Source organism: Mesoplodon densirostris, chromosome 2 (assembly GCF_025265405.1).
Source record: "Mesoplodon densirostris isolate mMesDen1 chromosome 2, mMesDen1 primary haplotype, whole genome shotgun sequence".
In the NCBI taxonomy this organism is placed as follows: Eukaryota; Metazoa; Chordata; class Mammalia; order Artiodactyla; family Ziphiidae; genus Mesoplodon; species Mesoplodon densirostris.
In genome coordinates this window covers 124194536-124220497 of record NC_082662.1, presented here as the reverse complement: position 1 = coordinate 124220497, position 25962 = coordinate 124194536, and the positions used below count along the sequence as shown (strand labels likewise).

Genomic DNA, 25962 nt, shown 5'->3' with positions numbered 1-25962 from the left:
CTGAGCAAACTTTCCTTGGACGGTAGCACTAACAGTAGCAAGAACAATCATTACTGTTCTGTGATTGTTGTGGGCTGGAGGTGGTGGATCTGGTCCTGTTGGAAATGGGAGCGAGAGAGGAAGGTGAGTGAGGGCCTCCTGAGACCGAGGTGATGGTGTCCTCCTCTTTATTCCCATGACGTTTCTTATCCATCTGAGGATTTGCAGACAAAGTCATGGTTAGCTAGAGGGCTCTTTTTTGGGGAGTCATCTCTTTCATGGGGTGGAACTAAGTGCTAATAACTATTTCCTTGAGGCACTCAGAATTCCTAGCCCATAGTGGCCCTCAGGCCACTTTTGGATGTGGGGCTCTGGAATTAATTTTTTCCAAAACTCCCAGTGTACATCTAGGGTTGAGTACCACTGTATTACACCAAAACAAAACAAAATACTGAATATAAGACCTAGATGTCTTGCTTTAGCCTTGTATAAAAAGGAGGGAGCAGGGGGAGGGGGGAGGAGAAAGAGGAAGAGGAGGGAGAATTCTCCCACCATGGATGTGTTTTCATCCCTCATATGAATGAATTTTTTAAAATTCCTGGTGACTTTGATTTCAAAGCAAGGCCCTGAAAGCTGTCTCTTCTTTTTTTGCATCCCCTGCAGCATTTAACCCAGAGCCTTTGCCCACCTCCTATGCTCAATAAATATTTGCTTAGTGAATTGAAAAGCTAGTAAATTTAGAAGGAACCTAACTCAGGCTCTGTTGTATTTTAGGTTTTATTGATCATTCCTTCTGTCCCAAAGGCCTTGAATAGAGAAGAAAACCCTACCTTTGGTTCAGTTTGGGAATTACAGTCACTTCAGTTAGGCAAAAGTCACATAGACCATGCAGAAGTCAGTGGACCTTCCCTTAAACCCCCAGATATTCACCAGGTGCCTCTACCGGGCACTTAACTCACATTTACTCAGCACCACCTTTGTTTGAACTTACTTGGAAGTGTTGTTTGTTTTGGGGCACGTTCCGACTCCTCAGGGAGATTGTCATCATTTTATTTTATTTTATTTTATTTTATTTGCGGTACGCGGGCCTCTCACTTTTGTGGCCTCTCCCATTGCGGAGCACAGGCTCCGGACGCGCAGGCTCAGTGGCCACGGCTCACGGGCCCAGCCGCTCCGCGGCATGTGGGATTTTTCCCAGACCGGGGCACGAACCCGTGTCCCCTGCATCAGCAGGCGGACTCTCAACCACTGTGCCACCAGGGAAGCCCATCATTTTTGAGGAATGAAACACAGACCTCCGTTTCATATCTCCCTTCACAGTGCCTAGAATGTTGACCTATACCCATGGGTACAGAAACATTGATGATTGGATGACTGGCTTGTATTTATTTAACTTTTCTTTGATGAATACAAAACACGTAGAGGCAGCTTCTCAGTCATCTCCCTAAGAGCACCGGGAGACAAGGAGGGGGTGGCGGTGAGGAGTTAATGTTAACTTGTGATAAGGGGTGAAGAAAGGGATACACACACGTTCGTTTATTCAGCCATTCAGTTCTACCAACTCCCTACCACATGCTGGGTTCACGTCAGGCACCCAGAAGACAAGGCAGATGGTCTCTGGCTCTAAAGATTTTATATTTTCATGGGAAGATATTTGTTCCTTAGAGACAAGTTCAAAAACATGATCTGGGACTTTTAACCTAATTTTTGGTGCTATTGCAATGATTTGGGCATTTGGCTTACCATCCTCAGTAGACTTGTTGAGATGACCACTACACGTATCGTCTCTTCCATTTTACTGTGAACGTCTTAAGAGTGTGCATTTTATTTACCTTTGTATCCCAGAGCCTGGCACAGTGCCTGACATGGTGAGTGCTTGTGAATGACTGTTGATTCACTAAACGGATAGATTTGCATATTTTGCTTGGTTCTCTCCTAGTCTAAGTCTTTTGCCTGAGGGCCATAGCTCCCCTTGGAATACTGCTGAATAGGCAGGATGTAGTTAATAAAAAATTAAAAAATACACAGAGGACTTGTCCTAAGTGTGCTGTTCAGCGCGGATTTCTAGCTCAAATAAAACATGAGTGGGGCTTCCCTGGTGGCGCAGTGGTTGGGAGTCCGCCTGCCGATGCAGGGAACACGGGTTCGTGCCCCCGTCCGGGAGGATCCCACATGCCGCGGAGCGGCTGGGTCCGTGAACCATGGCCGCTGAGCCTGCGCGTCCGGAGCCTGTGCTCCGCGACGGGAGAGGCCACAACAGTGAGAGGCCCGCGTACCGCAAAAACAAACAAACAAACAAACAAAAAACATGAGTAAAATGAGTAAAAGTTGAGAGCTCTGATGTAGATGTGTTGTGATTTTCGGTTTAGGTTTTGGCATTTGGAAATGACTTAGCTCCTCTATGCTACTCTTTTTCTCCCTTAAATTCACATCCCTCATAGGCAATTTTAGATACTCTGTACTTGGAAACTACTTCTCGAAATAGAACCCACTTTTTTTCCCTCAAGGATGGACTTATTGCTTTCTGCCTCAGGGATTGGGTTTACCCTGGCTCTGTGTTTTATTGTATTTTTTTTCTCTTGCAGCTAAATGTGGTCAACAGTGTCAGCATTTCAGAGGACATCAAACCCTTACCAGGGCTTCCTGGCATTGGAAACATGAACTACCCATCCACTAGCCCTGGATCTCTGGTTAAACACATCTGTGCCATCTGTGGGGACAGATCCTCAGGTATGTACAGGAGCAGACACTCCTCCCAAGTGCCCCATGCAATGAGGATACCAGAGAAAACACCTCTTCCATTGCCCTCTTGACTCCTTTGTACCCAACGAGAGAAAAAGGGTCTTTGAGGATGTTCCAGTTTGGGGCCCAGACTGAAAATTTCTGTCACCACAGCCTTAATGAATTTAAAGCATAATTTCATGTGGTGAGATTAGATTTATAGAAAACATTTCAGAAGCCCTTCCCTGGAGTTACTGTGTTGCGTGTGTATCTGGGATCGAGAAGCTGTTGTAATGAGTAAGTATCTCAAGCTAGAGTCTCTTTAATTTTTTAAAAAATATTTTTTATAATTCTAAAATTAATATCCCAACATAGGAAATGTGGGAGAACTAGAAAAGTACCAGTGAAAACAAAGAGTTATTTATAGTGTTCTTAACAAAATAAACCCTTTGATATTTTAGCGAATTTCCTTCTACAACATTCTAGGTTTTTAACATGTTTCCATAGGTGGAAATAAGTGTGTTTTCACTGATTTTATCTTCTTTGATCCTCTTCCATTTTTGCCCAAATTATTTCTTTCCTGACTTGTTTCCCTACCTCTCCATCATTCCTGCCTCCCCACTCCCCATCTCAACAATTTTGATGACATTTGAATCTCTGATTTGATGAATGAGGAAGATTCTTTTCTATAGTTGTCTATGATGGCTGACAATATTTTCTCATCTTTTTATTGTCACCAAAGTCACTGCAAAGTGTGACTCCACTGAAAGTTCCAGGTGCCTGGAACTTAGCTACACAGCTGATGTTTGCTTGTTCTCAAAAAGTTGTTTCCAAATCATGCAGACTTGACCATTGCCATAGCAACGGAATTCCAGCCACCCTGATAGAGAGTTTTTTCTGCTATGGTTTAATTGAAAGTTGGGCAGTTCTTTTGTATATGGAAGAACCACAGGAATGGCAAACTGGTCCCATGTTTCTTAAAGACAAATACTTCAGAGCTGAGCCCAAGATAAAATCCCGTATTTATTATTGCTATGAGTTCAGGAAATTAGTATAGTCAACTGATTAGGCACAGACTAACTTCATCAAGCAGGCTATCTCTAGCCACCATTGCATCTTAGAGTGGCTTCCTCTGAAATGTAAGCTCCTGGGATGCAGATATTTACATTGGCTAGTTCTCAGGGACTTCAAGTTCACTTCGATATCAGCCTAAATACAACCAAATTAGAAAGTCATGTCAGGTCTATAACTAAACAGTATCACATGTCATAGTCAAGAATCAGACATAAATATGTTTTGAATGATCTGTTTCATTATATTTTTCAAGTCCCACAATTCCAGTCCATTGAGCATAGCTGCATGGTGTGTAGTATTGGGAAGACTTCTACTTAGAAAGAGTATGGTGACTGATTCTTGATGCCTATGTGGGCATGGGTATGGTGGCTCTCCTGACCAAATTAGCCATCTCTGGCTGGAGTCCTGGAAAACTGGATGTGTGGAACAGGTAATAAGGGCAATGAAACATGTAACAGATTATTCTGGATCAAGCAAAACTACCTTCCATCAGATCTTTATGTCACACCTCAAGATTATATGTCATATTATGCCATAAAGATCATATACCAATTTATTCCTCCAATAGGCAGGAGTATTTTAAAAATTTATAACTCAGGTTCTTGTTCATAGTTTATGATAGAGGATAATACTTTTAAGTGAGATTCCTAAGTCCTTGAGCTTCAATTATGGGGAAATATATGTGAAGCTGAGGTTCTTTTCCTGCTAGATAACACGTAACCAGCATCAATATTTTTATTTCTTATGTATACTAATGTCTTAAACGAAGGCAGAACATTTTGCTTAACTACACATAAGAGTTGCCCTATTAAATAAATGTAAGCAAAATCTTAGGTCAGGACTTCTCTAATAATGTTCTCTGGAATTAGTGATTCCAGAGAATCACTTCCAGAGGGTAGACACGAGGAAGGGCATATTTACTCTGCTTTGGTTTGGTTCCTGTCATCAAGCCTGCATTCCCTGCTTTGCTTTGTGTCCCATTTGCCTAGGTGATGTGCCAGTTTCCCTAGGCAAGAGCCAAGGCGTTCTTTTGCATGAAAGACCCAAATAAACGCAAGAATAACTTATGGAATGTCCTTTTCTTGTGACCAGGAAAGCACTACGGTGTGTACAGTTGTGAAGGCTGCAAAGGGTTCTTCAAGAGAACCATAAGGAAAGACCTCATCTACACGTGCCGGGATAATAAGGACTGCCTCATTGACAAGCGTCAGCGCAACCGCTGCCAGTACTGCCGCTATCAGAAGTGCCTTGTCATGGGCATGAAGAGGGAAGGTGAGGTGCCCCACTACCCCTCCCTCCACTCAGGGGAGAGCAGTTTGCATATAAATAAGGGAAACAAGTGCAGGACCTAGGAAAGAGTCCTGCTAGGCTGGACTATGTGGAAGAAGTTTGAAGCAGAGGGGGGAATGACTTTGGGTACAATGATTTCTCGAGTGTTTCAGTTGAATGCTTCCTGCCCTGGTAAGTGTGTACCCCTGAGCAAAGAGAGCAAGAGCATCTTCCTCCTCCATGTTCACCTATCCTCTCCTGGACCTCAGATGATGGTCCAAACTGGACCCTCTCCCTTGCTCTTCCAATAGTCAGGCAGCATCAGAACTGAGGTCTCGGGGTCGTTGTGTGCTGCCCTGTAATGGAACATCAGACTGACCTTCTGGGCAGAGCTGACTTCTCCCCTCTAATCCTCACTCTGGGGAAGCCTGCTGGTATGATTAATCTCTCTGGGCTTTTATAACCTTGGTCTGCTACAAATCCTCTGAGATTGGGGTATTCCAAAGTCTTTGGGGATTATTGGCATTACCAATAATCAGACTTCACCTTCTCATTCAGAGAGATCATCATCATGTGTTTTTAAATGTTACATCTTTCAAACTTACAGTGTGGGTTAGCTGGGTTGTTGTAGAGAAAAAAAAATCTGAAAGTGCTTTCTGTTTATGTACAGATCAAAAAGTCTTTCTGTTAAGTAATACAAATAACCTGAATTGGGCAGTTAATTAGCTAGTGAACTCAAGCAAGTACAGGGTGTAAATGGTGAATTTTAATAGATTTCAGAGTGAGGAGGTCCTGCTTCTCTCTCTAGGAAATGGGAACAAGACGTTTAGTCACTCCCAGGTGGCTTCTTATTCTTGAAGAACTTCTTTTCTGTGAGGAGGGGGGAGGCTGACTGAAAGGACCAATGAAGAAAAAGTTTGAGCCCCTTCTAAGAGAGAATGCTACCAAGAAGGAAAAAAAAAGATATTCCTAGCATGTTTGAGATGGAGGTGGCCCTTGAGAATAACTTAATAACCCTAACCATTCTTCAGCCAAGGAAACAGGCTTGGACTGTTGGAGTAAGTTTTCCAAGGTCCCCAAGGTAGGTGATGAACAGAGACTAGGACCTCTTACTCCCAGGTCAGAATCTCAAATTGACAGACCCCCAAATATGCCCTCCTAACCCGTTCATCTCACGGTCCTCTCCATTATAGGAAATAGCCATTTTTCAGTTGCTCAGACCAAAAGCCATTGGACACCTCTTTTTCTTTCATACACCACATTCAATGGGTGAGGAAATCTTGTCTCTTTCTCAAAAGATGTTCAGAATCTTTCCATGTCTCACTATTTTTACTGTTATCACCAAGCCACCATTCTTTTTTGTAATAATACAAATAGCCTCCTAAGAAGTTTCTCTGCTTCCATCTTTATCTTCCTTCGGTCTCTCCTTATCAAAGCAACCTGAGTAAGGCTTTGAACAAGTGGGTCAGGTGAAGCCTTTCCTTCACCAAAACCCTCTGATGCCTTCCCTTCTTACTCAAAAAAAAAAGGCAAACTTCTGGTCATGACTTCAAGGTCATACATAGTTTGGCTGCCCCATGTCTCTCTGCTCCAGCCTTCCTAGTCTCTTTGCTGGGCTGTCAGGGGTGCTCTCACTTTGGGGCCTTTGCACTTACTGTTCTGTCTGCTTGGACTATCCTCTTCCCAGCTACCTGCATGACTCACTTCTCCTCCTTCATACCTTTACTTGATTGTCAACTTCTTGATAAAGCTTTGCCTGACTACACTGTGTCAGATTGCCCCAAACACCCTGATGCTTCCCAGTCTCTTTCCCACAGCACTTACCACTAGCTAACGTACTTTAAAATTTTGTCTGCTGTCTGTCTCCAAGAACGCAGGGATATTTTTTCCTGCCTTTTTTCCCCCCACTGCTATATCCCCAGTGACTAGCACATAGTAGACATTTAAGAAAAAATTGTTGAGAGAATGGATGAGTGATTTAAACTAAATATAGGAATCATAAGTTTTAGTAATGCAGGAGCTTCTAAAAATTATTCATTCACTCAGTCATTCATTCATCAAGTACGACTTGAGTGACTACTTCATGCTTGTGTCATACTTGCTGTAGAGGGGTCAACAATTTTCTAGACTGGAGCATGTGATGTGAAAAATCAGCTGGTGGAGATAGAATCGATACTCTTTGTAGCTTCCACCACTGTGATAGTCAAAGCATAAGATTAATGCCCCCGAAGTGTGTCTCTCATCAGCATAGAGCAGGATTGCTGCAGATTGCAAATCACCTATACTCGATTCTCCTGCCTCACAGTCTAATTCTGACTCTCAAAACTCAACCTGAGGGCTTCCCTGGTGGTGCAGTGGTTGAGAGTCCACCTGCCGATGCAGGGGACACGGGTTCGTGCCTCGGTCTGGGAAGATCCCACATGCCACGGAACGGCTGGGCCCATGAGCCATGGCCGCTGAGCCTGCGTGTCCGGAACCTGTGCTCCGCAACGGGAGAGGCCACAGCAGTGAGAGGCCCGAGTACCACACACACACACACACACACACAAAATCTCAACCTGAATATTTCTGGCTCAATTAGGGTCAGAGTGGTTCACAGAGTAAATAATGGGAAGCGTGGTTCTTTATTTTAAGTCAAACAGGGACATGTGGATTGTAAGGGCCTGGGCAGTCCTTCTTTTAAACCTAGTATTATGATTCTTTCATAGCAAATAGTGTCCAGTTTTGGTTCCTGCATTAAAAAAAATAATAATGTGGAGCAACAGGAGTGATGAAAAGCTGAGTAATAAAGATTAGGAGAGGGAAAGGGGCTCTCTGAGAAATTGCTAAAGGAATTGATACTATTCAGCCTTACAAAGAAGCGAATCAGTTCCTCATCTCACTATATGAAGGGTCAATTTAAAAAAGTTACTGGACAGCCTTTCCTTCACCACTATCATTTCTGGCCTTCATTTACAGAATTTGGGGCTCAGTTCAGACACTTTCTTGAGGACAAGACTAATAAAATCCTGGAACAGATAACTGAGTGATACTATGGAACTTACATTCCTGGAGAGTTGGACAGGCAGAAAGAGATGAAATTGGGGTGGGCTCAGAACTCACCTGCCTAAAGCCAGGGTACATAATGGTGAAGCTGGAGTGGACATTTGCTATTGTCTGAGGTAACACATTCATTTCCTGAAAGAACAAGCAGAGGTTCTGAGAAGCTAGGGGTCTTGCCTAAGCTTGCATGGCAAGCTAATGGCAGAGTGGGTGTAGGACTGGGACCCTCTGACTTCCAGGCCACCAAACGATCCTCAGGGGTTCTGGGGGAGTCTATTTCCATAATTTTGGGTCATATAATGTGGTTTGGGTAGTAAGAGAATGGATTATTTTTGAGGCAATTTGTGGTCAGCACTTGACATTCCTGTGGGTCTATTAATCCACCCAGCCCAGAGCCTTGGAGTCAGGGGTAAGCTCAGGAGGCAGCCAGCCTGGGTCTACATGCTGGCTTCACCACTTTCTAGCTCTGTGACCTCAGGCAGGTTACCTAACTTCTCTGTGGCTCATAGCATTTCAGAGCGTTCTCGTGGGGGTTAAATGAAATATAATTATGAAAAGTGTTGAGCATAATTCTGACACAGACAAAGGGCTCCATAAATTTTGGCTATTTTAATACATCTCAATAAATGTATGTTGGACTAATGGAAAATCCTGTTTTAGGTCCCACTGGCCCCTCAATGTACCCTGATGTACTGAGTAGCAGTAGCTCAAAATGCGCCATAGAAGATTTCCTTCAACAACAGATACATGACTCCTCATTGATGACAGTAAGATTTACGTCACAAAAAGGAGAACTGAATAGCAAAGGATCACTCAGTTAATTGCAAAATTGGAATTAGAGTCTAATTCCCTGAAGCCAAGGTTATTTTCTTTGGAGCTTAAAGGTTATTTTCCTTGAGTGTTACAAATCTGTAGGAGAAATCAGTTGAGGGCCACAAGAGGAACTTGGTTTGCTTTCCCCTATCTTTTCAAATCAAGACAAATAGAAGCCCATTAACCTACCTTTAAAAAAAAATTAATACAAGAAGCATTCAACTTTAACCAGCAAATCCAACTGATGATAAAAACACATATGAGAGTTTCTGTATGTTGTCAGTGAATGAAGCCTAACAGAATGGACAGAAAGAAAGGATGAGGGGAAAAGAGAAACAGGGAGAGGGAGGAAGAGGTCAAGAGCGGGGATAGAGAGAGAAAACCAGAGAAGAGCCCAAGAGTGTAAAGAGAGGCCAAGGGGAGGGGAAATGCTACTTTTCAAAAAACTTTTAAATAATTGCTTCGTTTAATCTTCATAAAACAATCTCAGGTAAGTACTATAATCCCCACTGTACATATAAGGAAACTGAGGCTTTGTAAACTGAGTACCATGTCCGACGTTACCAGCTAGGAAGTGGTCCGGACCATTTTGAAAAAGATTTCTTTGGGGGCTTCCCTGGTGGCGCAGTGGTTGAGAGTCCGCCTGCCAATGCAGGGGACGCGGGTTCGTGCCCCGGTCCGGGAAGATCCCACATGCTGTGGAGCGGCTGGGCCCGTGAGCCATGGCCACTGAGCCTGCGTGTCCAGAGCCTGTGCTCTACAACGGGAGAGGCCACAACAGTGAGAGGCCCGCATATGGCAAAAAAAAAAAAAAAAAAGATTTCTTTGACTCCAAGGTGCATGATTTTTGCTCTTCTCCTATTTTGTCCTCTCTGCCCTCTTTCTCACCCATTTCTTCTTTTTCTTACTCTCCCGCTTTAATCTCTCTTTCCTTTCTTCCTTTACTCCTTCCTTCCTACCCTCCCTCCCTCTCAACCCCTGAATATCATTCTCATCTTGAAGTTTCTTGGTGTGTCTCTATTAAAGACGGTGATGTATCAGCTGCATTTGTGCTGTCAGACCCTTCTCTGACCTACTTTGAGAGATCAATAATATCACTTGCGTGACAAACTAGATGTCCAGCATTCAGTCCCAGCTCATTCCACAGCCTTGTGGCTCAGAGAGTAGGAGGTGCCTTGGAAAGTGGACAAAGGGGAGGAAAGGAGAGGAGATGAGACGTAGAGGTTGCTCATGGAATAGCTGTCACTGAGGTCCCTCTTGGCCACTGCTTAGAGTATAATTTTCTTGATTCTTGGGATTTAGAAAATGTGTGCCAATATTGAATTCTGCTTATTGCTACTGGGAATAAAAAGATGGAAACTGAAGCTTTCAGAGGATGGAAACTAACCCCATAGAGACTGTTCTCCCAGTGAAGAGCACAGAATTGGGAAAGGGGTCTGCCTGACATTCTAATGTACAGACCAAGAGGGTTCTTTGATGAAAACCCTAAACTTCGGGACCCTGAGAAAATTCCAGCCTCCACCTTTGCCTGTGTACCCTTCCCCATCCCCCAACTCAGCTGCTGATTCTGAAATGTCATCTAGGTGACATTATTCCACCCTTTCGCTTACTAAATACCCACATGGCTCCCTGAAGATCTTCCCTGACAAGTCAGATCAGGTGATGCTGTGTTCAGGCCGGTGCACTAGGGGCAGACCTAATGGGACGTGAATGCCAAGGATGATGCACAGGATCTGACAGAGGGAGTTTTTAGAGTAATGTGCTTGTTACTTAACTATTGCATGCTCACGGTTTATTAGAGGTAGCAGGTGGAGGAAGGATAGGGGAGAGAGCATGCAAGGAGACAGTGGTTCATTAAAAGAAAGGGCAGAATTGGAGGTTATTAAAGCTTAAAAGGCACATTTCTTAGAGTGGTCACCATAATGAACTGGAAAAACTATGGACTGAAAAAACCCATAGTTTGGCACAGGCATAAGAAAACAGCTCAGCTCTGCTTTCTTGGTTTCATCTGTTAACATGACAGCATCTCTGGTTCATTACCACCATGATGCCCATTTTACAGAGGAGGAAAATGAGGCTTAGGGATGTAATTAACTTTCCCACAGTTGTCCTGGGCATGTGGTAACGTCTGCACGTCCTTGTCCCTGCCAGCTGTGCAAGAAGAAAGGCAGAGAAGCCGGGAGCGGGCTGAGAGTGAGGCAGAATGTGCCAGTAGTGGCCATGAAGATATGCCCGTGGAGAGGATTCTGGAGGCTGAACTTGCTGTTGAACCAAAGACAGAATCCTACGGTGACATGAACATGGAGAATTCGGTAGGTGGTCTTAGATCTCCATCCATCTCCCATTTCTTGGAGGGGGCTGGAGATGGGGAAGGAGTATGTTTGAGTCCTAGAACCTGTCCGTTCAGAGTACTTTGTTGCTTTTTTAGACAAATGACCCTGTCACCAACATATGCCATGCTGCTGACAAGCAGCTCTTTACTCTCGTTGAATGGGCCAAGCGTATTCCCCACTTCTCTGACCTCACCTTGGAGGACCAGGTCATTCTGCTCCGGGCAGGTAAGGGATACCAGGGCTCCTTTCTTCTTGGGTTGCCATTTTGAAATTACCCTTGGGATCCTAAAACAAGTGACCTGATGGAGCTGTAACCCATCCAAGCTGTGCACCTTGTTGAGACAGGATAACCTTATGCCAGGTTGTTCTTTTTTATATTATTGGTAAGCTCTGAAATTTGGATGGCCCTCCCCCAAAACTTTCATTTCCAAATGAAACACTGTTAATGGAGGAGTAAGACTCTTTTTCTTTTTTTTTAATATTTAAATGTTCTCTTTTATACTCAACAAAATTTTTATTAGTTTCTATAGGCATTTTATTATCAGAGAAAAATAACTTTTTAAACAAGCACATAATTTAAAAAACAAGGCATGTTTACAAGAAGGTGAGAATTTTCTATTTGATGAGATTTTTCTGTCCATTGGTCTCTTAAACTGCTTCCTAGAATCCTTTTAGTGTCCAAGAAAGGCTCTTTTTCCATGCAAATTTTATGCAGCCATTATAATTCGCATTTAATTTTCAAAGACAGTTAAACAATTGTTATTCAAGACAATCTGAAGCTGTGCCTCATTACTGTTATGAAATTGGAAAATAGAGATATTCCCATTTCACAGGTGAAATAGGGGAAGCCAAAGATGTTTGCTCAGGCTTTTACTAGATGGATTCCAGGGTCCCTTCCTATTTTAAGATTCTACATGCTGTAATCTCTCTAGCCTCCCATTTCTGTGCAATTGACATATGCCAAATCTCCTCTTTGTCATGGAGCCAGCAGGGAAATTTCATGAAGATTCGCTGAGCCTGGGGAGCCAGTCCACTTATTTCATCCCTATTAGATAATAGGCGATCCCTGAGTGTCAATGGAAAGCTACATGCCGTGCTGGGTGCTACTAAACAACGCCTAAGAAGTAAAACTAGGTTGTGAGGTCCTGGGGGCAGACACTGCGGGGTATACTGGCTTTATCTACCATGGCAGATAACATAGTGACCATTACCCATTAAGTGTTCAATCCATATTTGTTGATGGACTGGAGGGGAAAAAAAGAGTTCTTGTCCTCAAGCTGCCATCCTGGGCTGCATTGGGGAGACTGTGGGGGAGGAGCATACCCACGAGTCAGGGGACCCCAGTCTTACCCTTTGTTCCCTCACTAATTAGTGATGTCGTCTGGAACTAGTTTTTGACCTCCCTGGATTTCTGGTTCTGCTTTTATTCCAAAGGATAATAATACATGTCTTGGATGATCATCAATGAAGCAAGAGTGTGGTCAGGTTTCCCTCAAGGCCTCATTCTTATTCTTGCAGGGTGGAATGAATTGCTGATCGCCTCCTTTTCCCACCGCTCGGTTTCTGTGCAGGATGGCATCCTTCTGGCCACGGGTTTACACGTCCACCGGAGCAGTGCCCACAGTGCTGGGGTTGGCTCCATCTTTGACAGGTGGCTCTATTCTGCTTCCGGCGCTTGTATGTGTTTGTGTATACATGTGTGCATGTGTGTGTGTACTTGTGGGTAGTGCTGGGATGTAGTATGGACAGCCCAATCAGCTGTACTGGCTGGAAGCAGAGACCCTTCAGCACATGAAAACATAAACCTGGGGAATGAGAAAGGGATTAAAAGAAATGGTAATCCAAGGAGATGGAGTCAGTCAGAGGCCAACAGAGTTGCTGGCAGATGAAAGACCCTATTATCCCTAAAGGTTTCCAGGGAAGAGACTGTATTATTGACATTACCTAGTAAGGTGGGAGTGGGGAGTTTGAACTGCTTATCCAAGGGGGCCTGGATGGGAATGAGGGTTTAGGATCTGACTTTAGGAACCTGGGAAAGATGAGCTGAGGTTTTTGCTGGTCTCTGCACCAGGGTCTCTGGAGGAATCCTGCTATAAGAGCGATAGCCTCAGTCTGGGATTCTGTGCCTTAAATGGTTCTAAAGGAAAATTAAGCCAGGTGATTTAAAGAGATGAGAGACGAATGGGTGGGTGAAAGGATGGAGAACTGGGAAAGGAAGAGTAAGATTGAAAATAGTCTCTCTGTCCAATGCCAGGGCCCTGTGGTCCCTTCCCAACCCCATCATAAATGGTCTTCCAGGGCCATGTGCATGTCCATCTAAGATGTCCCTACTCCTTCCCTGCCTTTTCCCACAACATGTTCCACATGGAGACCATCATGGTCTTCAGTTGACACCTCTTGATGGTGTCTAGAAATTTCTGCCCTGTCACGGAACGCCATCCTTTGCGGTGTTCTTCCAGACATGCGATGCCCTCACCCTGCTTTGCCCGTTGCATTTCTGCCAATTCCCAAATCCTCTAGGCTGCCTTTCCAGCTCCCTCTCTGTGTTCACTGCCTCATCCTTGGTGCTCCCTGGGACTTTGATCATGGCAGTTATTGGCTTTGTGTTGCTGCTACATATTGCTTCTGTGTCTGTTTCTTTAATTAAACTGTGAGCTCTTTGAGATCAGGGACTGTATCTTATTCATCTCTGTGCCCCTAGTACCTGGCGCATCTACTGGAAAATGGGGTGGGTACACAATAAATATTTGTTGCATTCATTTTATCAGCCCTTGGCCTGGTATTCATGATTTTCTCATCACCTGCCATTGTTTGCTGTGAACAGAGTTCTGACTGAGCTGGTCTCCAAAATGAAAGACATGCAGATGGATAAGTCGGAGCTGGGGTGCCTACGAGCCATCGTGCTATTTAACCCAGGTGAGTATGTCGTGCTTAGCTCTCCTCCATGGTCGGCCCCCAGTGCTCTGATGTTCTCTAGTCCTCTAGCTCAGCAGAGGCAGATAAGGGAGGACCAGGAGACCTATCCTCGGGAGGACAAAGAGTCAACTCTTCATGGCCTCTGCTCCTCGAGCCATCTTGGAAAGGGTCTCAAATGGGCGTGGAGTGTGCATGTTTGGGGGTAAGTGGGGAGGACGAGAGATGCCAGAGGGCTAGAGTAGTAGCAAAGAAGGCGGTAAAAAGTGGTCAGGTTCTACATATATTTTTAGGCAGAGCCAATGGGATTTGCTGACAGGGTGTGAAAGAAAAAGAGGTATTAAATATAATTCTTAGAATTTTTCATTTTGTTTTCTTGAACACTCGGAAAAACAGAGATTTCATTTACTGAAATGGTGGTTCAAAGGGTGGGTGGCTAGGAATCAGGACTTTGGACATGAGAATCTGAGATGGATAGTAAGCGTCCAAGAGTGGCTCTCCCGGAAGCAATTGTTTATGTGAGTCTGGATTTCAGAGAAGAGGCAGAACCAGAGATGTACATTTGAGAGCCATCAGCCTAGACCTGGCATGCAAGGCTCTGAGGCCGGGAGTAAAGTAGAGGCATTGCAGAGCAGAGGCTGAGGGCTAAGCCCTGGGGCATGGTGATATTTAGAGGTTGCAGAGAAAAGGAAGAGCCAGCAAAGAAGCCTGAGAGGGGGCAGTGAGTCAGACAGGGACGAACCAAAGAGTAGTGTCCTGGGGGGCCCAGGGAGGAAAAGCGTTTCAAGAAGGAGGAAGTGATCAGCTTCTTCAGATGCTGCTGTGGGTCAAGAAAGATGAGTATTCAGAATTACATAGTAATTGACACATATGCTTCATCTCCTGAATTAGGTGATCTGTTAATTGATGCAGGATGTTGGTCTGTCGGGTTTTTGTACCCCATCTCTTTATTCAGTCCATGCTTAGCGCATAGTAAGCACTCAATAAATGTGTGAAGGTAGTATTTCTAGAATGGCCCGGATAAAAGAAAACTCTCCTCCTTGGAGTCAGCCGTGCGTACCTTTGCTCCAAGAGTTTATTGGGTAGATTGGGCACAGGAAGGAGGTGTGAGGGCACAAAGGGCTGGCTTTGTGTATTTCACAATGTCCCCCATCCAGCGTGTCTCTCGTAACTCTGCGGGAGGTGGCCTGTGTGAATGGGGACAGACTCTGTAGAAGGGTGTCCCGCAGAGGTGTGTAAGGAGAGGTTGAATCAGCTGTCTTTTTCAGATGCCAAGGGTCTATCCAACCCCTCTGAGGTGGAGACTCTGCGAGAGAAGGTTTATGCCACCCTCGAGGCCTACACCAAGCAGAAGTACCCGGAACAACCAGGCAGGTGAGGGAGTCCTGGAAGAATGGTAACAACCGCAGCAACTCTTCTGATCTGCCATTAATGAATGGCGACATGCAGCAGGCACTGTCTAGATTTTTTCACAACCGTCTCAAAGCTACTCAGACACTGGCTCCATGAAACTGGAGGTCTCGTCCGTCTTGTTCACCTACTGTTCACCACTTTGGCATCAGAGCTTAACAATTAGTATTCATCTTTAAATGTTGAATGAACACCCCAGTGAACGAACGATGGTGGGAATCCTTAGCTCCACTTTCTAAAGAGGCCCCAAGGCTGAGAAAGGAACCTTGCCCAGGGTCACAGAGCTGGTGCATGGTGGGGCAGGTTGTGAACCCAAGTTTGTCTGATTTCGAAGAGCTTGTGCTTTTCAGTGTGACTGCATTGCTTTCTGCTTTGCCCTCATGGAAGCCCCTCTGCAGTAAAAGGTACAGGCTTTGGTACCCAAGAGAGGTGACCACTGGCCCCAAGGGTGCCATCTGTAGCCTCTGGCAAGGTCCTGGGTCTGGGCTTCTTGTCTGAAAAGGAAGACATGGGTCAGAGGATCTCTGAGGCCATCTACCAGTATTCCTGAGTGGTTAAAAAATCCTTTTCCCAAATGTTTCCCCCAAATACAGCTGAATAAAAGTTTTCCTCCTCCACTAACTCTAGTTAAAAAGAGAGAATATGATCCTCAAACCTCACAGAAAATGGAAAATGAAACTTGAAAAAAAACTTCTTTAAAGGCATGAGTTTGTTTTTAGGATTAATTACCTATGCTCCCAATTCTCACTGATGACTTTTATTCCTCTGTGGAGTCTAATTTCCATTAGCCCATTTTTCCTGGATCATGAGCCACTATCTCTCAGTTGTCCAGAAGAGGCTGAGCTTGTTTTTTATCACAGGCAATGAATGCATCTGTGTGAGTGGGGTCCAGCCAGTTGATACAATGTGTGTAGGCCTTGTGTGTTATGGAGACTAAGCTGTGACAACAGACTTCCCAAATATCAATAGTTGAACACAAGTTTACTTCTTCCTCACAAATCAGTCCTGGATGGGTAATCAGTCTAGTGCGGTGACTTTCTTCCACACCATCGCTTAGGGACCCAGACTCCTTCCTTCCTGGGGTTACACCATGTTGCCGAGTCTCATTGTTTTTTGTTTTTTGGTTTTTTTTGCGGTACGCGGGCCTCTCCCTATTGCAGCCTCTCCCATTGCGGAGCACAGGCTCCGGATGCGCAGGCTCAGCGTCCATGGCTCATGGGCCTAGCCGCTCTGAGGCATGTGGGATCCTCCCAGACCAGGGCACGTACCCGTGTCCCCTGCATCAGCAGGTGGACTCTCAACCACTGCGTCACCAGGGAAGCCCTCTCATTGTGTTTTGTATGCTGATGGTGGAAGGGAAAGAGGAGAGGGAGCACACAGGTGAGGCTATATGGGCAACACACTGACGTGGAAAGGGTACCCCCTCCCTTTACTCACTTCCATTGGCTAAAACTTGGTCACATGGACCAGCTAGCCAAGGAGATTGGAGAATGTGTGCAGCTGGATGCCAAGGAAGAAGGGGAGAATGGATTTTGATAGGCACCTGGCAGTCTCTCCTACATCTGAAATGGGTGAGATTGAAAGAGCCCTACCCAACAAGCAAGGCCTGGCTGCCAGCATCAGCTCAGCTTCTGGCCAATGAGAGCTGACTGAAAGCCCTGTGCTGGATGACATCCACCGAATCTCCCAGCTGTAAGGCAGCATTACTCATGTTTGTGTGTGTGTGTGTGTGTGTTTGTGTGTGTGTGTCTTGTGCACATATTGTGTGCAGGGCATTAGAACTAGGAAGGCTCATATTCATCCTTTTCCTGGACTTGGCTCTAGGTAGTGCTGTTTACCTCTTTAAAAAACAGAACTCTTGGGCTTCCCTGGTGGCGCAGTGGTTGAAAGTCCGCCTGCTGCTGCAGGGGACACGGGTTCATACCCCGGTCCAGGAAGATCCCACATGCCGCAAAGCAGCTGGGCCCGTGAGCCATGGACGCTGAGCCTGCGCGTCCGGAGACTGTGCTCCGCAATGGGAGAGGCCACAACAGTGAGAGGCCCGCGTATCACAAAACAAACAAACAAACAAACAAAAACATAGAACTCATTTTTTTTTAAAGCTTTATTGGAGTATAATTGCTTCACAATGGTGTGTTAGTTTCTGCTGTATAACAAAGTGAATCAGTTATACATATACATATGTTCCCATATCCCTTCCCTATTGTGTCTCCCTCCCTCCCACCCTCCCTATCCCACCCCTCCAGGCGGTCGCAAAGCACGGAGCTGATCTCCCTGTGCTATGCAGCTGCTTCCCACTAGCTATCTACCTTATGTTTGGTAGTGTATATATGTCCATGCCTCTCTCTCGCTTTGTCACAGCTTACCCTTCCCCCTCCCCATATCCTCAAGTCCATTCTCTAGTAGGTCTGTGTCTTTATTCCTGTTTTATCCCTAGGTTCTTCATGACATCTTTTTTTCCCTTAAATTCCATATATATGTGTTAGCATACGGTATCTGTCTTTCTCTTTCTGACTTACTTCACTCTGTATGACAGACTCTAGGTCTATCCACCTCATTACAAATACCTCAGTTTCATTACAGAACTCTTTTTTATCTTATTATAAAAGCCAAGCATGCTTTGGTAGGAAATAAGGAAAATGTTTTTAAATAAATAGGGTAATATAAACTGATTGTAAATTTGGGAGGTATATTTCTTTCTAGCAGCTTTGTGTATCAATGTATGTATACATAGAAATGTATATTTACAGATCTGAAATCATATGGTTTGGTGTATTATTTTGCTTCATTAGCTATTTTAGGCATTTTATCAGATATTGAAAAGTACAAAATTCTTATTTTCAATGATTTTGTAATATTTCACAGGATGGCTGTAGCCTAATGTATCTAGTCATCACTCTGTGGTTGACATTTAGATTGTTTCTAATGAATAACCCTTTAAAAACTTTGGAACTTGCCTGTTTTCCCAAGAAGGGGACTGTCAGGGGCCTGGGCATCCCCCAGGCACTAGGCAGAGATGCCAACACTTGTTGCCTGGCCCAGGGCAGGGCCTAGGAGTTCAGGGAGGGAGTGCAGGGACTGGGCCCCTGCATGTCCCTTGGGTGCATCCAGTACAGCCTGGACAGCGGGTGACCACCCTGAAGCTGAGCAGGTCCATCAGGGATGTCACTTGGCTCAACCAGGTGGGCAAGTGTGCCAAAGGCTGGTCACCTCTGGTTTGCAGAAAGTGGTTGAGGGGGTTCCTGGTGGCACACAGCCCTGTCAAGGCCATTTTCTTGGTGGTGGAGGGCTGCCACTCCGTGGAGACTTTTCAGAAGTACACCTCACAGGGGCGAGTTCTGCTTCCTCTAGCCAGAAGCAGAGATCAAAACTCAGGAGGGGGCAGAGCTTGCAGGAACCTTCTCTCTCTCACACAGCAGGTGCCTTCAGAGGCTGTGAGTCCCCCTTGTTGCCAAACATGTGAGCGAGGAAGGCGACGGCCGCCCTGTGGCTATGGCTATTAGCGGGTGTGTTTATTTCTACATCCTGATATTAGCTCCCAAACCTGGGACAGACAGCAAAGACAGCAGTCCTGTGGTTAGCATTTTTAAAAATTATTTTATTGAAGTATAGTTGATTTACAATGTGTTAATTTCTGCTGTGTAGCACAGTGATTGTTATATATATATATACATATATATATATACATTCTTTTTCATATTCTTTTTATTATAGTTTATCACAGGGTGTTGAATATAGTTCCCTGTGCTATACAGTAGGCTCTTGCTGTTTATCCATTCTATATATAATAGTTTGCATCTAGAATGGTTAGCATTTTACACATTGTAAAACTTTGGCATTTTTAGAGTAAAAAAATACATTTTCAGAGCTAATGTCAGCCTAACTTCACATTTTATAAAGAAGCCGTTTTCTTTGCCTAATTACAGAAACCTCTTTCGTGGCAGAGCCTTGACCAGGAGCTCAGCTTCCTTGTTCTTATCTAATGGTGATACCATTCAGATGCACTCAGAGGCTTCCTTTTTTTTTTTCCACATCGAGAGGCCTGTGGTATCTTAGTTCCCTGACCAGGGATAAAACCTGTGCTCCCTGCAGTGGAAATACACAACCCTAACCACTGGACAGCCAGGGAAGTCCCACTTAGAGGCTTTCTAATCAAACGTTTTGAAGGTGTGTGTTGGTCTTGGTATAGACCTTTAATTTTTCCATGTAGGGAGGTAATTCTTACCTTTTTAGATGGTGCCACTCTGTTCTTCTTATATTGCCACATTTCCTTAAAACTTCTTTCAGCATGATTATAGACCTATACGCATTTTTGAGGAGTATTAAAACTCCAATTTGAAAACTTATTTGAAATAATGTTGTGACATCCAGTGAAGATCCGGCCCAACCAGAAGTTGCTGATTTAAGGCCACCGTGACTAACAAGATTTCGATTCCTGTACTTTTTATTGGAAATTGTGATTAGAGTGATTTGATTTCCAGTCATTATCAGTAATAACATTAAAAATAAGCTTCACTGGCAAAAAGGATTTTGAGAGATGAAGAAGGACCACAGAAGCATGTTGGACATGTGGGAGACTGAGGAGCCTGGAAAGGACCCTGTATGTGTGAGGCTAATTCCTTCACACACTAGTCTCTTTCCCTTTGGTGAGCCTTACAACTAAGGTCCTTAATTATAGAAGAGTGTGTGTGTACACATGCATTTGTGTGTGTGGGTGTACCAGTGTGTGAGGGCAGGTGAGAATGGAGGAGAATGTGTGTGTATACTTTTACACATGTGAATATGTGCAAGCTCATGTGTGTGAGGGCGTATAAGAGTGCGAGTGAATGTGTGTGCACACGTGTGTGTATGTGTGAGAGTGGTGATGGTGTGTGTGTGCACATGTGTGGGAGGCATATGTGAGTGTGTGTATGCATGGGTGTGTGTATTATCTCTCCAGACTGTGGGCCCCTCAGGGGTGAAGTCTACTCTTTTCTGTCTCTCTCTCTTCCTAACTGAAAGGTAAGCACATCCATGTTGTTGCAAATAGCATTATTTCATTATTTTTTATGGTTGAGTAATATTCCATTGTGTGTGTGTGTGTGTGTGTGTGTGTGTACACACACACCCCACATCTTTTTTATCCATTCGTCTGCTGATGGACATTTAGGTTGCTTCCATGACCTGGCTATTGTAAACAGTGCTGCAGTGAACATTGGGGTGCATGAATCTTTTTGAATTAGAATTTTCTCCGGATATATGCCCAGGAGTGGGATTGCTGGATCGTATGGTAGCTCTATTTTTAGTTTTTTAAGGAACCTGCATACTATTCTCCGTAGTGGCTAGAGATCATCATACTAAGTGAAGTAAATCAGACAGAGAAAGACAAATATATGACACTGATTATATGTGGAATCTAAAAAATTGATATAAATGAACTTATTTACAAAACAGAAATAGACTCACAGACATAGAAAAGAAATTATGGTTACCAAAGGTGAAAGGGGGCGGAGGGATAAATTAGGAGTTTGGGATTCAAATATACACATTACTATGTATAAAATAGACAACCAACAAGGACCACTATATAGCACAGGGAACTATATTCAATATCTTGTAATAACCTATAATGGAAAAGAATCTAAAAAAGAATATATATATATATATATATATATATATATAATGGAGTCACTTTGCTGTACACCTGAAACTAACACAACATTGTAAATCAACTATATTTCAATAAAAATTTTCAAAAAATTTAAAAAAGAAAGTCACTTAGACAAAAAATAAAATAAATAAACAAAACAAAATAAAAGTGAGCACAGACTACGAAGCTGATGTACACAGTGGTTATAAATGGGTAACAGAAATGTGGTAACTGAGGCACATTGAGGTTGCATTGCTTAAAGTAAGTGTGGTATGAGGAAAGGCATAGTCCAGCGAGGAGATGAGAACTGCTGGTCCTGAGAGTGGGGGGCTCTTCCTGGATCCCAGAACCTATCTCACTGTCTGGTGCGTGGTTTGTACACAAACACATTCAGCCAGTGGTGAGAGCCCCTGTGGATTCTGCACATCTGCTGTGCTGTGCTGTTCTAAATGCTTTGGCCAATCTTCCAAGGAATCCCCAGGCACAGTGAATGTAAGGAATACCAGCTGGTTAGGGTTGGAGATGTGAGTCAGCATCAGCAGGCTAGCTCTTCCTCTCGCCCACCACGAATGGGGGTGCTGAGGGCAATTCTGGGATGTGGCCACATAATTCAAGAGATTCTCAAGAGGTCACAGGATCCAACTTCCACCTTTAAGAAACATAACAAGACCTCTAGCCTATTTCTGAAGCTCTCCAGAATTACAGATTCTCCAACTGCCTTAGTCTCCCCAACCAGGCTCTTTCTTCTAATCACAGATTGGTCAAGAAGAACAAATGAGCTGCCTCATGCCAGCAGCTGCCCCGTGCATGCTGGTTCCCCAGTTCTTAATGTCTCCTTGCTTCTCCACAGGTTTGCCAAGCTGCTGCTGCGCCTCCCAGCCTTGCGCTCCATCGGCTTGAAATGCCTGGAGCACCTCTTCTTCTTCAAGCTCATTGGGGACACACCCATTGACACCTTCCTAATGGAGATGTTGGAGACCCCACTGCAGATCACCTGAGCCTCACCAGCCACAGTCTCCTACACAGGACTAGTCAGGGCAGGTGTGTGTGGACCACCCCCCTGCACACGTTCCTCCACCCCCCACCCCCAACCCTTCCTGTTCCCCAAACGTGATGCTTATAATAAAGAAACCTTTCTACACATGCGACTTTTATAGGTGGAGTTTTGTATAGATGTTAACGGTAACCCTTCTTTGCTATCTAAGGGGCTGGGGATCTTTCTGGAAGTTCTTGGGAAAACTAACCAAGCCTCTGTACATATAATTAGTTTAAATTATTTTTTCACTTGCATTGGAAAGCCAATGACCAAATAAAGTAATATATGTGATATTGGCACTGCTTGGAGCATGGGGTGAATTATTGTGCAGCAGGGCAGTTATCTCAGGTGTGGGAGGAAAGGTATGGAGGGTTAGGAATGGGGGCTGGGGCTGGGGTCCTGAAAAAAATAAATCCCACAGTTAGATACCCCATGTCTAAGCTGGGCACAGCTAGCTTTGCCTCAGGGTAGCCCCTGGAGAGATTGGGAAGAAACATTGTCTTCCAGAGCCAGCTTGGTTTTTTGTTTGTTTGTTTGTTTTTTGCTCTTTTCCTCCTAAGAATAATGAGTACTAACAGCCTTGTCCTGACTGGGGGTAATGGAGTATATGGGCAAGAGTAGATGCTCTTTTTTTTTTTTTTCTTTTTGCGGTATGCGGGCCTCTCACTGTTGTGGCCTCTCCCGTTGCGGAGCACAGGCTCCGGATGCGCAGGCCCAGCGGCCATGGCTCACGGGCCCAGCCGCTCCGCGGCATATGTGATCCTCCCAGACCGGGGCACGAACCCGTATCCCCTGCATCGGCAGGCGGACTCTCAACCACTGCGCCACCAGGGAGGCCCGATGCTCTTTTTTTTAAAATTTTTATTTTATATTGGAGCATAGTTGATTAACAATGTTGTGTTAGTTTCAGGTGTACAGCAAAGTGATTCAGTTATACATACACATGTATCTATTCTCTTCAAATTATTTTCCTATTTAGGTTAGAGAAGATGTGCTCTTGAGGGGGAAGACACGGGTCCTTGGAGTTGGTGGGAGGTGGTAATGGATTTTGGTAAAGGTAAAGGAATGGATTTCCTGTCCTTAACTAGCAACAATAACAAAAAGACCAGAGTGCACCAAATTTGTTTTCCATCATTATCTAACTATATGTAGCCTGTTCTTAACAACTTACTGACCAGAGACGTATTAATACGTCTTTTGTTACCCAAACATTGTTGACCGGAGTGTTTCAATATTCACTTACATAACAAATTGCTGGCCACAGGCATTAGTTTCTGCAAAAATCCTCCTGTCAATAATGTGTTAAAAGGGGAAGAGAGAAAAGCTCTTCCAGCTTCTAGCCTATGATCACCTAGTGTCTTAGAGCCCTGCTGTCTGCTGGACAGTGAGCTCCTTGAGGGTAGAAACCGTGTCTAACTGACACCACAGCCAGCCTATACAGCCCATCTTGTTCAAGTCACCTTCCTGCCATCTGCAGAAACAGGACTTAATGGATACACAATTCCATGCCCCTTGGGGTTGTAGAGTATACAACCTGAACAGCTGCACATGGCTTACCTTCTTCATACCACCAGAACCTGACCTGGGGTCTGGCATGAAGTAGGCACATAGTAAAAGTGTGTTGTTGAATTGGGTTCCACACAACTGGAAAGAATTCCCTAAAGGTTTTTGTGATGGCAGCTGCGTCATTCCGCATCAGCAAGGCAGCTGCATCATTCTGCATCAGCAAGCTGTCCTCTCAGAAAAACCCCAGGGCTAACTCTCCAGTCCAAATATATTCATCAGTGATCATGCAGTTTTGGAGAAATAAAAATTGCTTTATTCCTGTGAAAAAAAGTTTAGGGATCCCTTAGACTTGGACATTAAGCAATGGAATTAAAATCAATTATGCTGTTTTTTTCCTTTTGTTTTTCATCTGCATTTATTCGTGAACCATGATGAAAATGATTGGGGTGAGAGGAGACTAGAATTTAATGCTGGGCTCCCTGACCTCTTCCCTCTGCCAGCATAACTCACTGGACACCTTCAGCTGCCTTATAGGTAACATGGAGCTTCCATGGAAACCCATTATGCCCCAGGTGTGGTAACCCGAGTTCCATTCCAGTATTTGATCCCTTCCTCACTGAACCCTAGCTCTTGCCTGGAGAAAAATTCAGGCTGATGAATGCCCAGCAGGGCGTCTGAACATAGATCACGTGGTGTCTCCTGGAATTGCTGCCACAGAACCCTCTGAGCTAGGCAGGAGCTGGGCAGGCATCTCTCCCCAGGCTGGTCCCATGACATTCGGGGTCCCTAAGGCCACCTCCTTCCTGACCTGGTCCCCCTCACACTCCAGGATGAGCAACTGAGTGAATGTTCAATATTCTTTAAGGCTCTGATCCACAGCAGCCACAAGAAGCTTCTAGAGCCTACAACCCTGAAGAGAGAATTTCCTCATTCAGCTCACATCACCAACTAGAGGAGTCAGCTCATGGAGAGAACAGATTGTCCCAGCAATGCTGATTAATGTTCCCTGAGACTCACAGCCCCATACTCCCCAGGTTGACTTACACAGATAACAAAATCAGGGGAGTCAGTCTTGTGTTCCCAAGAGTTCTCATGGAGCCGGAACCCAAGGCTCCGGGGTGAAGAGTATGGATTCTGGACATAGCCAGCCAGAGCCTGGCTCCTGGATCCACCTGCTGGTGGTCTTGTGTTTGGAAGGAAGTTGTTTCACCTTTCTGGCTCTTCTTTCTTTCCCTTATTTGCAAACATCAGATAATAATACCCACCTCGTAAGGATAAAAGATAAAAAGATGCAGGAAGCCCAGTGTAAGAGCATGTATGTGCCTTGGCACAAGACATACTTGAGTTTGAGTCCTGACTTTGCCATTCGTGATGGACATCAGTCTTGCCAAGCCTCAGTGACCTGATCTGTAAGTTGGGATAATTATACTCTTTGCCTCAGGATTCTTGCCAAGATGATATAGATAATGTGTGCAAAGCTTTTATCATAGTATCTGCCATAGAAGATGGGCAAAAGTATTAGTTAATTTTCTTCTGAAGTGTGAGATTGTAGTTAAAACGTAATCTCTGGCTCTGAGATTACAGAACATTCTATTCCACATTCTGGTCAGGATCATCCAAAGTACTGTGCAAAGAATCAAACCATTCTGGTTTCTAGTTTTGGTTTAACACCTGTATTCTAGTTTGTATGTTCATAAGTAAAATGGGACTAAGGCCCCACTTACCTATCAGTGCTGACACTACACATTACATGGGAGAGCCTTGTGTGAGCTGCGAAGGCTACACAAGTGGAAGAGGTTTGGAAACTGTAGAGCCTATGTTCTGAGTTACACACTGGAAACTAGTTTAGGATGTTGCCGTGGTTATAAACAAGGGCTCTGGAGTCAGCCCAGGGGCTTCCGTTAAAATCCCATCTCTGATCACTGAGTGACCTTTGGCACGTGACTTAACCTCCTGGAACTTAGTTTTTGCAAACTTAGACTTTGTAAACTGGGAATAATAATATTACCTCTTCACGGGGTTTATTGAGAGATTTAAGTGAGGGGATCTATGAGACACACAGCACATGGTCAGCTCTCAATTAATTTCAGTTACAGTACCTATTATTACTGATCCAGATATTTTCTACAGGATTCCTGCTCTGAAAAGAAAGTCCTAGACTCCATGGAAAACCCCCTCTCCACTTCTCTCCTCTGCACACTTATTCTTCAGCCTGATAGCTCCCCATATTAGCCTCC

At 44.5% G+C, this 25962-nt stretch overlaps 1 protein-coding gene across 1 annotated transcript in view; it reads left to right on the top strand.

The window, feature by feature from the left end:
- RXRG (retinoid X receptor gamma) overlaps nt 1-22181 on the top strand; it is a 43957-nt gene extending 21776 nt beyond the window's left edge. Inside the window, exons 3-10 of the mRNA XM_060088368.1 lie at nt 2565-2709; nt 4867-5046; nt 11050-11210; nt 11327-11456; nt 12750-12882; nt 14056-14147; nt 15413-15518; nt 22034-22181. Coding sequence (XP_059944351.1) covers nt 2565-2709; nt 4867-5046; nt 11050-11210; nt 11327-11456; nt 12750-12882; nt 14056-14147; nt 15413-15518; nt 22034-22181 — 1095 coding nt within the window. The remainder of the gene's footprint in view (nt 1-2564; nt 2710-4866; nt 5047-11049; nt 11211-11326; nt 11457-12749; nt 12883-14055; nt 14148-15412; nt 15519-22033) is intronic.
- The last annotated feature ends 3781 nt before the right edge of the window (nt 22182-25962 follow it).